General features: G+C 40.2%; 1 protein-coding gene across 1 annotated transcript in view; it reads right to left on the bottom strand.

Annotated features, from left to right (window-relative positions):
• LOC134677278 (zinc finger protein 425-like) overlaps positions 1 to 17,882 on the bottom strand; it is a 98,937-nt gene that overhangs the window by 2,954 nt on the left and 78,101 nt on the right. Inside the window, exons 7-12 of the mRNA XM_063535710.1 lie at positions 10,888 to 10,962; positions 9,327 to 9,456; positions 8,034 to 8,231; positions 6,509 to 6,676; positions 3,385 to 3,489; positions 280 to 378 (exon numbers count right to left, since the gene is read on the bottom strand). Of these exons, the coding sequence (XP_063391780.1) occupies positions 280 to 378; positions 3,385 to 3,489; positions 6,509 to 6,676; positions 8,034 to 8,231; positions 9,327 to 9,456; positions 10,888 to 10,962 (775 nt within the window). The remainder of the gene's footprint in view (positions 1 to 279; positions 379 to 3,384; positions 3,490 to 6,508; positions 6,677 to 8,033; positions 8,232 to 9,326; positions 9,457 to 10,887; positions 10,963 to 17,882) is intronic.

The following is a 17,882-nucleotide window of genomic DNA, read 5'->3' as shown; positions in this document are numbered from 1 at the left end:
GTGACACTACAAACACAATCAAAAAGGGCCTCACGGTGAGGTGGTGTCGGTTGAGGTTCGCCTTAAATCTGAAGGCGCGCAGGCAAGGCCTCTCTCCGCTGGGTAACCACTTGTGACACTACAAACACAATCAAAAACGGCCTCACGGTGAGGTGGTGTCGGTTGAGGTTCGCCTTAAATCTGAAGGCGCGCAGGCAAGGCCTCTCTCCGCTGGTTAACCACTTGTGACACTACTAACATAGCTAGTGATACTACAAACATAATCAAAAGGGGCCTCACGGTGAGGTGGTGTCGCTTGAAGTTGGCTTTCAGGCTGAAGGCGCGCGGGCACGCGGGGCACTGGAACGGCCTCTCCCCGGTATGCGACCGCATGTGGTACTGCAAAGTGCAAACACAATATTAACTGCCAACTTACTACGACATTAACACGAAAGCAGGTGTGGCTCACTCCGCGATTTCGTCGCTTTGCTACAGGTAGCTAAAACATCCGTTTCACACCAATTTTGGTGGCTATAGTTCGTTTTTTTTAGCATTAGAAAGAAGTTGCAAGAAGGTAAGCGATCTTGACATGTCTTTTAATTGAAAAACGCTTTTTAAAAATCAAAAACTATTACTTATGAAAGCAGAAGAGTATAAATGATCGTATTAGATTCATAATTGTTACATATTTGCCGTAACTTACTTTTAAAATGTGTTTTTCCATTAAAAGACACATCAAGATTGTTTACCTAATTTCTAATGCTAAAAAGAACGAACTATAGGCACAAGCCGCGCGTGTCGCTGTCGCCACCTAGCGGCCATATCTGCCCTGATCGTAACAGACGCGTTTTGTTAGAGAGTGAGTCTTCTGTACCTAGTACTATTATTTATTCTGAGACGAAAGCAGGATGTTTGGGTATAAAATTGGGCAATCGAATGGAGTTGGCATTTGGCAAAGCCATAGGTTAACATAGATACTCACATACACATTTATAGCGATATATACTCTCGTGTAGTGCGAATCTACATCCAATATGAGAGCGTTTATTTTATTTTTTGCCATTTTTATATATTGTGACGTTTTTTGCCACTTTTGTGTTATTTCTAGTCAGGACCGCGAGCCCTTTCCATCCTTATAGAAGAAAAAAAGTGTCCTAAAATTTCCATACATTTTTCAAACTTTCCTTTTTGTTACCGCCATACAAAGTATATGGGGAAATGGTAACACAATAGGAAAAATCTCAAGGACATTTTTTTTATCCCATTAGGATCGAAAGAACTCGTGATGCTGAGTAGAAATAACACAAAAGTGGCAAAAAACCGGGCAAGTGCGAGTCGTACTCGCGCACCAAGGGTTCCGTACAATAATGCAAAAAAAAGGAAAAAATGCAAAAAACAAAACTGTTACCCATCCAAGTACTGACCACGCCCGACGTTGCTTAACTTTGGTCAAAAATCACGTTTGTTGTATGGGAGCCCCATTTAAATATTTATTTTATTCTGTTTTTAGTATTTGTTGTTATAGTGGCAACAGAAATACATCATCTGTGAAAATTTCAACTGTCTTGCTATCACGGTTCGTGAGATACAGCCTGGTGACAGACGGACGGACGGACGGACAGCGAAGTCTTAGTAATAGGGTCCCGTTTTACCCTTTGGGTACGGAACCCTAAAAAGGTCACAATATATGAAAATGGCAAAAAATAAAATAAACTCTTATGAAAACTGCCTTACTAAAATTGTAGAATTGTAATACTAATATATGTATATTATATTGCACAAGTTAAAACTTGGTGGACTTAACGCCTTTGCATTCTCTCCCTGTCAACCATTGGGTTAAACAGAAACATATTGAGTAAGAAATGAAATGAATGAAATGAAATGTAAATAATTTATTTGAAACAACACTAATACAGTTAGTAGATGACAAGCATGTGATATAGTTATGCAATTGGTTGTCCCAAAGAGGATACCACTCAGCATATGTCGGAGCACTTAGTGCAACGACGCTGATTTTCAGTGGACCCTTAAACTTATAAAATAAGAAATAAAACATTACTAACGTAAACGTACTAAAACATATAAAGAGCAATGCGAAGCAGGGAGTATTTTAAAATTACAATGGCCGGCATAAAAACAGAATTAGAATTCTTTGAAAAACAAGTACTTATTGTTAGTATGTAAACAGAGATGAATGAGGAATGTAGAATGTAGATATGTATGCAATTAAAAAAAAAAGATAAATAAAGAGACACAGGCGACTAGGAGAGAGAAATTTGTTGTGTGATAAGATGATGTTTTAACTTGTTTAAGACACATACAGGTGTAAAAAAAATCTGAATTTTCCAATTTAAATGATCGTTCTCTACGAAACTATCTCAAACTATAAAAAATAAACTATAGTGTGCATCCCATAGAAGGTAGGATTGTATAGAAGTGGTATACGCGTGCCTCCGTGAGGGACAAAACATACGCAAATGCGACACTGTGATTGGTCGAATTCATTTGTTGCCCACCATTATCAATACTAAAAAAAAGGTGGGGAACAAATAAAATGTGAGACTGTGACAAGGACAAACAATAATAGCTCTTTCGCTGCTACTCCTACTGAAAGATACATAAGACTATCCAGTTCTGTCAGTTACCCCCACCACTCATGCCAGATCCAGGTATATCCTAGATTCATGGTGCATCCTTACTTGTCCTATCATGTAAACAAACACTTCTCGAAGACATTATCGCACTTTTCTCTGGAATTACACAATAATCATCACTTAAAATGTTGTTGTATACTTAAAGAAACTCACAAAGTATTGACATCAACAAAATAACCACTGAAAAATATAATTTCTAATAAGATTTTCATCAAAATCGCAGTAACGGATCACCTCGAAAACCTGTGACATTACGATGTCTACATTATCTATGGATTTGACGTTTCTTTGTTTACATTATAAGACATGTAAGGATGAATACACTTTATTATTATGTATATGTTTTTTTGATATATATCATTTATTTTCATAATAATGAAAATATATTTTGTATATACAGTGATATATATTGTATATACTGGGTGTTTGGTACATCGTTTGCCAAATTAAAACGGCAGATAGGTTGAGTCATTTGCTATCTTCCTAGGCCTAGAAATTTTTAATTTTGCGCACGTTTTTTTTCAACTCTATGCCAGTTTTTCGTAACATTCAAATTTTTACTTGCGCAGTAGTAAAAAAAAAACCATTTTTTTTAGGCATGAGTAGATAGCAAATCACTGAACCTATCTGCCGTTTTAATTTGGCAAACGATGTACCAAACATCCCTGTATATACCTGCATATGTTGCAGGTGTATGTTAGTAACCATACTCCTGCAAAATGTGTCTATTCTACAACATAAATACTCGTACCCGCAACAACGCTTTGCTGAAAAATCTCTTCGGACATTCGCTGCAGGCGTTCAGTTTCACGTTCTGATGGTCCCTCAGCAAGTGGTACCGGAGGTGGGCTGCGCTCTGTCACAATACAATATACCATAGAGAAATAAAAATAAAAAACCGGCCAAGTGTGAGTCGGACTCGCGCACGAAGGGTTCCGTACCTTTGGTCAAAAATCACGTTTGTTGTATGGGAGCCCCATTTAAATCTTTATTTTATTCTGTTTTTAGTATTTGTTGTTATAGCGGCAACAGAAATACATCATCTGTGAAAATTTCAACTGTCTAGCTATCACGGTTCGTGAGATACAGCCTGGTGACAGACAGACGGACGGACGGACGGACAGCGAAGTCTTAGTAATAGGGTCCCGTTTCACCCTTTGGGTACGGAACCCTAAAAACCGGCCAAGTGCGAGTCGGACTCGCGTTTCTAGGGTTCCGTACGTAAGTCCGACTCACGCTTGGCTGCACATTTGTAATAGGTTTTCCTGTCATCTATAGGTAAAGAACTATTTTGTGTATTTTTTTCAATATCTTAGACCCAGTAGTTTCGGATATAAAGGGGGGGGGGGGGTATTTTGGTTATTTTCTTAAATAACTTCGAACCTATATATTTTAAAATTATAAAAAAAACATGTCCATCTTTGGGTCACTAATTTACATATGTGTACCAAATTTCAACTTAATTGGTCCAGTAGTTTCCGAGAAAATAGCCTGTGACAGACAGACAGACGCACGAGTGATCCTATAAGGGTTCCGTTTTTTTTCCTTTTGAGGTACGGAACCCATAGATAAATACCTTAAAACTAGCATACATTTTATTGCAAAATATATCTTAAAACTAAAAACACACAATTATGGCTGCGATGCAGTTCGCAACCCAGCAGTGTGAAATAAGTAAGGCTAGAGTGCTAACTAGAGATGCCACGAATATTCGGCAACTATTCGGGATTCGGCCTATTCGGCAACTTTGCCGAATATTCGGTTTTCGGCCGACGGTTGCCTACTATTCGAGCGAATACCGAATATGTGTTGCACCTTGCACCTACCTAAAAAGTAAAATTACACAAAAAAATAACCAGTAACTAGGTATATTTAATATTTAAAATGTATTTATGGAAAGCAGCTAAATATGAAGGCACGTTTTTGAGTATTTGTAGATTACATTACATAATATTTTGTTTTCATCATGGGTCTGATTTTATTGACTATAACCATAGAATAAAGAAGTAACGCACTACATAGATTAATTAATTCTGTTCAACATAAACATATAAATCTTAGCAAACGTTGTGCTTTGTTGGCGAACAGTTTTCATAATAATTGTGACTCAAAATGTTAGCATGTCATGCCAAATATTCGGTATTCGGCCTAGAGAGGGGCCGAATATTCGGTATTCGGTATTCGGCCAAATTCACTATTAGGGGCATCTCTAGTGCTAAATCAAACAACCAGTGTAGGTGCGATCTCCGATAACGCGCCATTGTTACGCATCTCGATGACACATTTTAGACTGATTCTGTAGCGTTTGACTCGCCGGCACTCAGTAACCGTAGCACTGAGTGCCGGCGAATTAACTAATAGGTAAATATAAGAGATGCACCGGATATCCGGTTACTATCTGGTATCCGGCCTATCCGGCCATTATTTTACTATCCGGCCGGATACTGGATAGTAAACTACTATCCGGCCTGATACCGGATAGTAACATTGCTTGATTTCGGAGTAAACAAATTGGATTTAAGAAACAGACACGGTCATAATCGTACTTGTTTATTATTTTAAAACCATTTAATCATTCCACTGACTTACACGCGCACTCATTTCGAACCTAGAAATGAGTCCGCGCAAACGTTTACTAGGAAACAGGTCAAACCTGCTGTTATTTAATAAAATAATATAGATTTAGGCTAGCTTGTAAGGTTTGCATGCTGTGCATGGACGGCTAAAAGGACGGACTTTCTTATAAATATAATGTACCAACTATTGTAACTCCTTTTTTTGCAAATAAATATTATGAAATTATGAAATTATGAATGCGCACCTGAAAAACCGAAATGTAGGTATAGTTCCGCCGGCCGAATATCCGGCGGCCGGATACCGGATATTCGGCCAGTGTCCAGGCCGGATATCCGGTATCCGGCCAAACAACTATCCGTTGCATCTCTAATAAATATTTTGCGAGGCTGTGTGTGGTCCCTTCGACTCGCTGGCACTCAGTGCTACGGTTACTTTACAATAATTAATTTCCATACGGTAAAAAGCGCTGGTAGCCTAGCGGTAAGAGCGTGCGACTTTCAATCCGGAGGTCGCGGGTTCAAACCCCGGCTCGTACCAATGAGTTTTTCGGAATTTATGTATAAAATATCAGTTGATATTTACCAGTCGCTTTTCGGTGAAGGAAAACATCGTGAGGAAACCGGGTTAATCCCGACAAGGCCTAGTTTCCTCTTTGGGTTGGAAGGTCAGATGGCAGTCGCTTCCGTAAAAACTAGTGCCTACGTCAATTCTTGGGATTAGTTGTCAAGCGGACCCCAGGCTCCCATGAGCCGTGGCGAAAATTCCGGGATAACGCGAGGAAGAAGAGTTAATTTCCATACGGGGGTGGAATTCAATAATCGGTTAAAGTGACCGAACGATTTTTAGGGTTCCGTACCCAAAGGGTAAAACGGGACCCTATTACTAAGACTTCGCTGTCCGTCCGTCCGTCCGTCTGTCTGTCACCAGGCTGTATCTCACGAACCGTGATAGCTAGACAGTTGAAATTTTCACAGATGATGCATTTCTGTTGCCGCTATAACAACAAATACTAAAAACAGAATAAAATAAAGATTTAAGTGGGGCTCCCATACAGCAAACGTGATTTTTGACCAAAGTTAAGCAACGTCGGGCGTGGTCAGTACTTGGATGGGTGACCGTTTTCTTTTTGCATTTTTTTCCGTTTTTTTTTGTTTTATGGTACGGAACCCTTCGTGCGCGAGTCCGACTCGCACTTGCCCGGTTTTTTTTATGTAGGTGGTAGTGGTAGCACGAGCCCCTACTTAATAATACATAAAGGATACGTCGCTCCGGGCCTGCTACAATTCGAAAGACTATACCTTCATGACACGGCCGCACTGCTCGCACACCCGCGACCCGTGCTCGTTCGGCATGCGCGTGCGCGGGTACTGGCGGCTCTGATGCGCAGAGTGGGCGTAGCGCACCCCGAGGTGCTTGCGCAGTTTGTGTGTGTTGAACGCAGACGCGTTCGGAAACGAGATGTCACACTGCAACAACAATAAATAAATAATAGTTATTTGTTTCCCTCGGGGGCAAAGTTGTTGTTCAACCGCTCGTGCTAATATTGATACCCGAGCAAGCGAAAGATTCCAAAATTGAACCACGAGCGTAGCGAGTGGTTCGAAAAATGGAATCTTGAGCGTTGCGAGGGTTTCAAAGCACGAGGGTTAAACAAAATTTGCCCCCGAGTGAAACACAAAATTTTTCACCACACCAAACCGAAGCAAATATTAAATGTAAAATATCGAACAAAATCAAACCAAATCAAATCCACATGAATGTTATTAAATATTTATCATCCACAATCATCATTTAAAAGTCAATTCTACCAGCAAACATAAGAAAACAACTCAAAATTTGCATTTGATTACTTTGCCTCACATGTGGATAAAATGCAACTTTGCTGTTCGTTTTTGAAGTGCAAAGTAATTCTTTCCGAGCTGGTGTGGTGAAAAAGTCATTTACAGTACGTACGGTGGTACTTTACGGCACTAGTGCGATAAGCACATTACGTATAACTATGTCGAAAATTTTAAGGGCCATTTGTACTGTAAAACGTTGCACACACGTGCGAATAGGTGCGATACACATGTGGATAAAATGCATCTTTCTTATCAGATTTTGAAGTACAAAGACAGCCTTTCCGAGCTAGAAAAAGACTACGTGATCATGACGTGTCTTTTAATTGAAAATACTTTTTAACAATCAGAGGGCCAACCGCGAAACATGTTCGATGTGTTGTCTCTTTGTCGCTCGTGTAAATTTGTACGTAAGTGTGACAGGGAGGCAACACGTCGAACGCAGTTCGCGGTAGGCCCTCAGTAACTATTATGAAAGTAAAAGAATGTAAATAATCGTATATGATTCATATTTGTTACATATTTGCCGTGCTTTATTTAAAAAAAAATAGTTATTTACGATACAAGTGCGGAAAAGAGGAAATTCGAAACGAGTGGCGATAAATTAAAACACGACCGAAGGGAGTGTTTTAAATCGACACGAGTTGCGAATTGCCTATTCGCACGTGTATCGTACAACGTTTTACAGTACGTATGGCCCTTTACACTTTTGACATACGCACGAAAAGTGTTATTTTACGCACTAGTGCGGGAAAATAGGACCATATGTACTGTAAAAGTGTTTTCAATAAAAAGACACGTCAAGATTGTTTACCTTTTTTCTAATGCTCAAAAAAGTAACTATAAGTTACGTCTTTAAAAGAACACATGTATTTTACTTTCCTCGTATTCGAAATGCAAATTAGAGTGTTTAACTCGGGTGAAAGGCATCATTTCATTCTTTGGTTAACAATCTACTATGATTCAAAGATAGAGATAAAAGTACCTCGTCACATCGATACGACTCCTCGGGATGTGTATCCTTGACATGTTCCTGTAGCGCCTGCTCGCTCGCACAGTTCTCGCCGCACTGCTCGCACGGCCGCAGGTCTCCGTGCTCGCCGGCCGTGTCTGTGTGTCTGTTCAGTGCTTCTACGCTTAGGAAGGTGGCTGAACAGACGGCGCACTTAAATTCTTGCCGCTTCTGAAAAAAAAGGTAAAATTTTCGTTACAGTGTATGTTCATTAGGCCAAAAATTCACCTGATACCACAGAATAAATAATAGTACTACCGTACAGAAAGGACACTTCCTACAAAATCACAAAACCGTTTGACAGCGATTCAGGGTCGAATCATGCTGTCCCTTTCTAATGGCATCCCTTTCGGCTATTTAGGGTTGTCTAAATTCAAGCTATTATCTTATCAGTAGTCGTGCACACAAACGGACGTCAAGTTGTGTCAACCCTAATAAATTGCTCGGAGCAATGCTGAGCCGAACGGAGCCGGGTTTGCCCGAAGTCAGGAGTTTCGCACCCCTGACGGTTTTTCTGGGTTGTCAAGTAAAAATGTTTATAAATATGGTTAAGCAAATCTTGTCAGTAAAAAAAACAACGGGTTGCACTCCGGGAGTGCCGACAGAAGTGAAAACTCAATGACTAGTCCAAAATGTCTGCAGCACTATGTATAATTGACCCATTCTCCTTTCTATTGAAAAACTTTAGTTCCGAAATTGCTGGCCAATAAAATTTAAATTAAATTTGTAGCGTTAATTGTTTAAAATTCGAATATAAATTGTAAAGTTACCTTCCAGACCTCGCATCTAAATATATTTGATCATGATATTTTGAGTTTTATTCACCAGTACTAGAGTTCACTTTTATTAGCCATTTCATCAAGATGTACCTTTATTGAATTAAGGAGTGATATAAAGTTAGAATGTAACTGTGAGATCCTCGTATTTCAGCCCGCGTACAAGATTAGAACATTGAACTTTATTGCTTAATATAAAAGTCCAGTTTTAAATAATTGACCTGATTATGATACGTTATGGCTAAAGTCCTTTGGTGAATAACATTGTCCGTCACAAATGACTTCAGCGAGTTACGCGTTACGCTGTCTCGAGTTTATCATTTTTTTCCCACCTCAAAAAGTGCTCAGCGCCGCTAAAGAAGTTTTCACTTCAAAAAAGGCGCGAAATTCAAATTTTCTATGAGACGATATCCTTTCGCGCCTACATTTTTCAAATTTGCCGCCTTTTTCTACTGACAAGATCTGCTTGTCCAAGTATAAATAAAGGTACTTTGGCGTGAGTGATCTTCTGATGGTGCCTCAGGCCGTAGAGCCCGATGAAGGTCTCCCCGCACAGGTTGCAGGTCACGTTCAGCGTGGGGTGCGCCAGCCGCATGTGGGAGAAACACGACGTACGCTTGCTATAACAGTAATAGAACCCTAATTAACCTTTTGGACGCCAATGACCGATATACCCGCACCGCAGGTTCAACGCCAAAGACCGATTAATAGGTCACAGACCACAGAGCAACATAGACGCACTTGGCCGGTTTTTAAATTTGTTTTAAATTGCGTTATTCCACCACCAATAATTCCCGTGATGTGAGCAGGTTCGGTTGTTAGATATAATTTTTCTGTCCTTTCATTTTTTGGAAAATGTTCAAAATAGTGGACATTGGCATAAAGGACTTAAGTGCCATTAGAGTCTATGTCACATAAGACCACTGTGATAATGACTCAATGAAGTAAGTATATTTTATTTTTTCATTTTTAAGCTTATAGGGACCGTGCGCGTTGGAGGGTCTGCCATCTTGTGGCCTGAATCAGAAACATTAACATGTACATTCCCAAAGCAAGTGCTGCCATCTACCGTTCTCGTACGTTTTCTTGTGCTTATACTTCGTTTTTTTAGCATTAGAAATTAGGTAAACAATCTTGTAACAATTATGAATCAATATGTAACAATTATGAATCTAATACGATTATTTATATTCTTCTGCTTTCATAAGTAATAGTTATTGATTTTTAAAAAGCGTTTTTCAATTAAAAGACATGCCAAGATCGCTTACCTTCTGTGAAGTTCTTTCTAATGCTAAAAAATCGAACTATAGTAGGTGCCATCTTGTGGGCTACATCGGAACCATAAACTTCACATTTGCGCCTCGCGCCGAAAAACTGACGGCTCCAGTGCTGCCCCCTATAGTTCATGCACGCCCCCTACAAATCTTATCGCGCGGTCTACAGCTCACAGAGGCACTAGTATATTCACTACACCTTATAAAAAAACCGGGCAAGTGCGAGTCAGACTCGCGCACGAAGGGTTCCGTACCATAATGCAAAAAAAACGGAAAAAAAATGCAAAAAGAAACGGTCACCCATACAAGTACTGACCACGCCCGACGTTGCTTAACTTTGGTCAAAAATCACGTTTGTTGTATGGGAGCCCCACTTAAATCTTTATTTTATTCTGTTTTTAGTATTTGTTGTTATAGCGGCAACAGAAATACATCATCTGTCAAAATTTAAACTGTCTGGCTATCACGGTTCGTGAGATACAGCCTGGTGACCGACAGACGGACGGACGGACGGACGGATAGCGAAGTCTTAGTAATAGGGTCCCGTTTTACCCTTTGGGTACGGAACCCTAACAAAGTCCCCCGCCGCGTCTGGCTGTTTGTGTGTATGTATGTTCGCTGCAAACTCAAAAACTACTGGTTGGATTTTCATGCGGTTTTCGCCTATCAATAGAGTGATTCTTGAGGAAGGTTTAGGTGTATAATTTGTTAAGGTTTTGTGTAGCCCGTGCGAAGCCGGGGCGGGTCGCTAGTAAGGTAGATGTAGAACAGACTTACAGGAAAGTCTTCCCGCAGTGCCGACACTGGAACGTCTTGCCCTCATGCATGGCGTGGTGTTTCTGCGCTTGCTCCCTGAATTAAAGAATTCGTTCATTATTATACAAAAGCGCTGGTGGCCTAGCGGTAAGAGCGTGCGACTTGCAATCTGGAGGACGCGGGTTCGAACCCTGGCTCGTACCAATGAGTTTTTCGGAACTTATTATGTACGAAATATCATTTGATATTTACCAGTCGCTTTTCGGTGAAGGAAAACATCGTGAGGAAACCGGACTAATCCCAATAAGGCCTAGTTTACGTACGTTACGTAAAACTGGTGCCTACGTCAAATCATGGGATTAGTTGTCAAGCGGACCCCAGGCTCCCATGAGCCGTGGCAGAATGCCGGGATAACGCGAGGAAGAAGAAGAAGTTCATTATTATACAAAGGTAAAGCTCTTCGAGCAACACAGAGAGTACTATTTCCCCTCTGCCGAAGCATAGGTATAACCTGTATAGTTTGTAGCCTTCTAATAGACCCCAACAGCTAATCCTTTGTCTATTGTTAAATAAAACCGCTCGTAGGAGAATTACGCAAAGAGCGTCTAAAATCTTCAACGAGTTTCCTGATCTCCACGTCTGAGTCATCGAACCAGTCTTCCCCACCCGCAACTCGACTGGACAACTCCATTGCGCATCGTGTGACCGCATCTTCAAGACAAAGTTTGGTTTTGCGAGCCACATAAGGGCATTTCATAATCCGGATAAGAATTGTTGATGGGGTCGCCATTGCCGGATACGGCAAGGAAGGGAGAGAGAGAGAGAGAGAAAACCGCTCGTGCCACGTGCCACAACCACCTGATTGTAATTGAATTATAACTCTTATGGAAATTGCAATAAGATTCAAAATGAACTAATGAATAAATATTTTGTTAGGATGTGTGTGGTCCCTTCGACTCGCCGGCACTATAGTACTTCGGTTACTGAGTGCCGGCGAGTCGAATACTAAAGAACCAGTCTAAAATGTGTCATAGAGATGCGTAACAAAGGCGCGTTATCGGAGAGCGTACCTACACTAGTTTTTTGAGCGTTGGACTAGCCCGCGCTCAGGTGCCAAATAGAATAATTAAGACCCTTTTTTGCAGGTAAGTAGCACGTGCGGTTTTAATTCTATTAGAAAGCTACAAACTATATTTCATATTCATATTTCATTTATTGCATATGAACATAAATTACATAATAAGATGTTACAGTCAAGTTGGCCAATTCATGACACCCTGTTAGGGCACACAATATTTAACTAACTAGCCTACCTATTAAACATTTCATTATAATATACTAGCTGTTGCCCGCGACTTCGTCCGCGTGGAATCTTATCTTCAACATTTTACATCTTTCTTGTTGAAATTAAGTACTTTTCTTTTTTAGCATGTTGTATGAAGTTTTAAGTCAAGTGGATTTTGATGTTGGTTGCTGAAATTACTTTTCTTGTATTCTCATAATACGTACCTATGCCCTTATACAAAGATTCAAGTTCCGCTCTCACAAAATATCTGATCTCCATACAAACTTTCAACCCCTTTCTCACCACCTTGGGGGATGATTATCAAAAATGCTTGAATTAGTTTTCATGTTTTTTAATTTAATACATTTGTTAACGCCTCGTCTTTGCTCGGGAATCTTCGGGAGCCGTCGCCGACGCAATGCATGGTGCGGGGCGCGGAGTAGTGGGGCCGGCAGCGGGCATTCTCTCAGCAATCTTGCGACGGACGGTCGTGCCCGTCCGCTTACCATTAGTGATATTTTACCACCTATGTATCACCAAAGTATTTAATTATACGTGCATGTATTGGACTACGAGTCTCATTCAGCTCACCTCATCCACGACCCCAAGATCTTCTCGTCCACCCCTACATGCGTGGACATGTGGCGACCGTGACTTTCAAAATCAAACGGTCATGAGGCGACCGTTGGAGTTCGAGCAGCTGTAATGGCGACTGGCGAGAAATAACGGACTACGCAAGAACAAAGAAATTGGAATTGCTCCGTGGCGCTTTGGATTCTACAACACTACAAGTTGAAATAGACATCTAAAGTCAATGCCGATGTGAAGTAAGCCCGTTCCTTTTGTTCCCTAATTTTTAAAACTTCTGTTTGCTATAATTAGTGCTAGCCTACTTGCAAACGTCAGGTTATGTATCTAGCTTTATGCGTACTAGCCAATTTGCACTATTCTTAGCACTAAGTTATTTTTGCTTGGTTTCCGTATAGATCAATGCATTTAAAATTGCAAATAGAAGTTATTTACATTCGGTAATTAGCTCGATAATGCTTGCCGGCTTTTTTGTGCATCGTTATTTCAATCTTATCGCTTCGTCATAATAAGTGATTTCTATATAAATCAATAAGTTGCTCGTCTTTTAAGTTTTATACAATAACAATACGCTAGTAATAATTATTTTAGAACACGACAAATTAGGTTTAATGTTTAAAAAGTGCACGTTGTAGGTACCGTTATAAATACCTACCGTTATTTTTTTTCTATGCCACGCTTGCTACTTCTATGCAATACTTTCGGTTTGCCTTCTTTATTGTGCATAAAGATTAATACATTTTATTCGTTTCGACTCATTAAAGGTGCATTTTAGTTGTTTATTTGCATTTAAAAGGTAATTACGATTAGGGTTCAAAGTCCGTTGAGGTAAATTCCTAGGGTTCATAGTCTATTGTGGTAAATTCCAGTGTACACCGCTGCGCGCTGTTGCCGGGAGCCTGTTGCTACGCGGTATCCGGGCTATTCGCGAGTACGAGCGCTGTGGAGACGGGTTCGCCTGGCGCGGCCGGTGCTGCTGGCGGGCTCGGCGGCAGCTGTGCTGGACTAGACGGCTGGATCGTGTTACCGGTTTGATTGCACCATTTTATTTACCTGGCTCATTGTTTGTTGTTTAAAATGGCTGAGGAATTAATTAAAAAATTAAATAGAAGGCGCGGTGGACTTAAAAGTCAGTTGACCGTTTTTAAAGACTTTGTAAAAACTGTACAAGGGTCTGAGCACACGTCATTATTAATAAAGGAGCTCAGTTTGCGATTGGATGGACTTCGTAAATTAATGGCTGATTATGACGCCGTGCAAGTTCAACTTGAAGATATTTCCTCTAATTTAGACGAACAAATAGCTGAACGAACTCAAACTGAAAGTCATTTCTATTCGCAAATTGCGTTAGCGCAAGATATAATTGATTCGTTTTCGGCCAAAAATAGTGGGGACAGTGGCTCAACTAAGTCAAGTTCTTATCATGGAAAACATTCGTCAGTTCGTCTACCAGTAATAAATTTGCCGACGTTTGATGGAAACTACACGCGTTGGTTAGAGTTTAAAGATTTATTTGAGTCATTGATCAACAACAACGAGTCAATTGCGCCAATAAATAAATTCCACTATTTAAGGAATTCGTTACAAGGAAGTGCTAGTTTAGCAATAAGGTCAATTGATTTTTCTGCCAGCGGATACGAGCTTGCGTGGAAAACATTGTGTGAAAGATACGATAATAAAAATATATTAATAAATAATCATTTAGGTGCGATCGTAAATATTAATCCTATACAAAAGGAGTCTTTTAAGGCTTTAAGGTACTTAATTGATACTGTCTCGAAAAATTTAAGTTCTTTGGATACGTTAGGTATTTCAACTCAGGGTTGGGACCCGTTGGTGATATTTTTGGTCTCGGCGAAGTTAGATCCCAAAACAAATGGAAAGTGGGAAGAGTATAAAGGTAATTTTTCGTGCCTACCCTCAGGTGATTTAAATAAAAAATCTTCTGATGTACCCACGTTGGAGCATTTTAAAGAGTTTTTACGTAATCGTGCTAATGTTTTAGAGACGATGTTTTGCAGTCGGTCAAATCAGTCAAATGAAAGTAAACCTGTTTTTAAGGAAAATAAAAATAATAAGTCTTTTGTTTCTGCTGGCGAGGCACCACGAATTAAACCGTGTTTGGTATGCGGCCAGAACCATCATGTCTATCAGTGCACCAAGTTTAAGTCTATGAGTCTGGAAGACAGGCTTGTTGAGATTTCAAAACATAAACTTTGTAACAATTGTCTACGCGCGGGACATGATGGTTCTCAATGCACTTTGAAAGGTTCCTGTCGTAGTTGCAAGAAAAAACATAATTCTCTCTTGCATTGCGACAGCGTCAGTAGTAATAATAAAAATGTTGCACCTACCGACACTGTAAAAAATATAAACTCTTCTGTTCACATGTCCACTGACGCTGACGCATCGGGTCAGGTTATGTTGTGCACGGCTCAAGTCGAAGTATATTGCCCTAAAAATAACACTACTTATGTCGCTCGTGCACTCTTGGACAATGGCAGTCAATCGTGTTTAATTTCAGAAAATTTCAAGCAAAAGTTAAAACTACCTACAAATAAAATTGAACCGTTTGATATCACTGGGATCAATAAACAGAAAACGGAGATATCTGAACGTATCCAACTAAAAGTTAGATCTCGCTTTAATTCTTACGAATTAGATGCTAATTTTTGGGTGGTCCCCGAAATCTCAGATGACGTGCCAAATGTGGCAATCGATGTCGAAAAATTAGATTTTCCCCATGTTGAGTTGGCTGATCCGCTGTTCTATAAACCGGATCAGGTTGATATTTTGTTGTCAGGGGACAAATTCTTTAGAGTTCTTAAGCCAGATCAAATAGATCTAGGAGAAGGAAAACCTATGCTACAAGATACTAAGCTAGGATGGTTAGTAGTTGGTCGTACGGGCGAAAGCTACAACCAAATTAATAATGTTTGTTGTCATTTAGCCACTACAAGGCGCCAGACGTCACTACAAGATGTCGATAATTCTCTAAAGCGTTTTTGGGAGGTGGAAGATTTGCCTTCCGATTGTAAGTCTTTGTCTGTTGATGAAGAGTTCTGTGAAACTCATTATGTTGATAATACTACTCGTTTACCTGATGGTCGATTCTCTGTACAGATGCCATTCAAGGAAAAACCCGAGGAAACTCTCGGAAACTCATATCCTATAGCTATGAGACGTTTTCTTAACTTGGAAAAGAAGTTAGATAAAAACCCTAACGTAAAAGAGCAGTATCGTAATTTTTTGCAGGAGTATGCGGATTTAGGACACATGGCTGAAGTGGCACGGCCAAGTTTCGGGTGTTACTTGCCCCACCACTGTGTTATTCGTGAGCAAAAAGAAACTACTAAGCTTAGAGTCGTTTATGATGCGTCAGCTCCTACGAGCTCAGGCAAGTCTCTGAATGACATTCAGGCAGTAGGTCCAGTCGTGCAAAGTGACCTACTGTCAATACTTTTGCGTTTTCGTACTAATAAGTTCGTTCTAACAGCTGACATCGAAAAGATGTATAGGCAGGTCTCTCTTAGCGAAAATCAGCGCCATCTTCAGCTCATTCTGTGGAGAGACCAGGCTGATCAGCCTGTCAAGATTTTCCAGCTCAACACTGTTACGTATGGAATGGCTTCGGCACCTTTTATCACAACAAGGTGCCTCAAGCAGTTAGCTCTCGAATGTCAAGATGAAGTCACTTCTAATGTTATTAAAAATGATTTTTACATTGATGATCTTAACACAGGGTCGTCAACAGTAGAAGAGTTAAAATATATTTACGAAAATGTTGTCAAAGTTCTAAATTCTGCATGCTTTCCCCTGCGCAAGTTTCGCACGAGTTGTGCACAAATTTTAGAAGACCAGTCAGGGTCTACGAATTGCCTTGACTTTAATAATGATGCTTCAGTTTTAGGCCTAAAATGGTCCCCTCAGGCGGATACCTTGCATTTTCCGATAGACTTTGCACCGCCAAATAAAATAACAAAGCGAACTATCATATCTACAACTTGCAAATTGTTTGACCCATTGGGGCTTCTATGTTGCTGTATAGTAAAACCTAAGATTCTTCTTCAGAATTTGTGGTCTGCCAAATTGGACTGGGACACTCCAGTACCTTCGGATTTTGAAAAAAGATGGTTGAAGTTTGTCAACAATTTGGATTATTTATCAAATATCAGTTTAAGTAGACATGTTCTGTGTGATGTACCTAAAACTGAGCGCACAGAGATTCATTGTTTTGTTGATGCGTCCCAAGAGGCTTATGGGGCATGTGTTTATTTGCGGTCAGTTGATAGCAATGATCATGTGACAGTTCGATTGCTTTGCGCAAAGGCCAGAGTGGCCCCAATTAAAGTTTTAAGTATCCCAAGGCTCGAACTATGCGCTAGTTTGTTGGGCGCTCAATTGTGCACGAAAGTAGCTGAGTCTATAAAAACTAAAATTGTCAAACATGTAATGTGGACCGATAGTATGGTCGTTCTCGGTTGGCTTAAATCGCAGTCTAAAACTCTGCAAACTTTCGTACGCAATCGAGTTAATAAAATTAATGAGTTGACTCAAGGTCACGAGTGGAAACACGTACCTACGGACTTAAATCCGGCAGATCTAGCGTCGCGGGGCGTAGATCCGCAGCATCTGCCGTCTTTGTCTTTCTGGTGGGAAGGTCCTTCGTTCCTGAAGAAGGATTATACGGAGTGGCCCTCACAGCCTCAAACGCCTGCTGACTTACCTGAGGTCAAGGTGTTATTAACTGTTAAAGACGAAACCTTAAGCTCTGGTGATCCCGTCGTAACATTCGATCGACATTCGAGTTACGTACGTTTGAAAAGGATTTATGCTTACGTCTTCCGGTTTATACATAACTGTAGAAAGTACAATGCCAAACTTAAGGGACCTTTATCAGTTCAGGAGCTTAAGGACTCGTTGACGTTTTTAGTTAAAAAATGTCAAGCGCAGTCGTTTCAAAAAGACATTCAAAATTTAAGCCAAGGTAAAACACTTCATAATCGAAGTAGACTTTTGTCTCTCAACCCTTTTGTAGATCCTAGTGGTGTTTTACGTGTAGGAGGGAGAATAAGTAATTCAAACTATCATTTTAATAAAAAACATCCAATTTTGTTAGATGCTAAGCATCATTTTACGAAGC

The sequence above is a fragment of the Cydia fagiglandana genome, chromosome 26 (genome assembly GCF_963556715.1).
Source record: "Cydia fagiglandana chromosome 26, ilCydFagi1.1, whole genome shotgun sequence".
NCBI lineage: Eukaryota > Metazoa > Arthropoda > Insecta > Lepidoptera > Tortricidae > Cydia > Cydia fagiglandana.
Note: the sequence above shows the minus strand (reverse complement) of the source record. Positions and strands in the feature narration are given on the sequence as shown.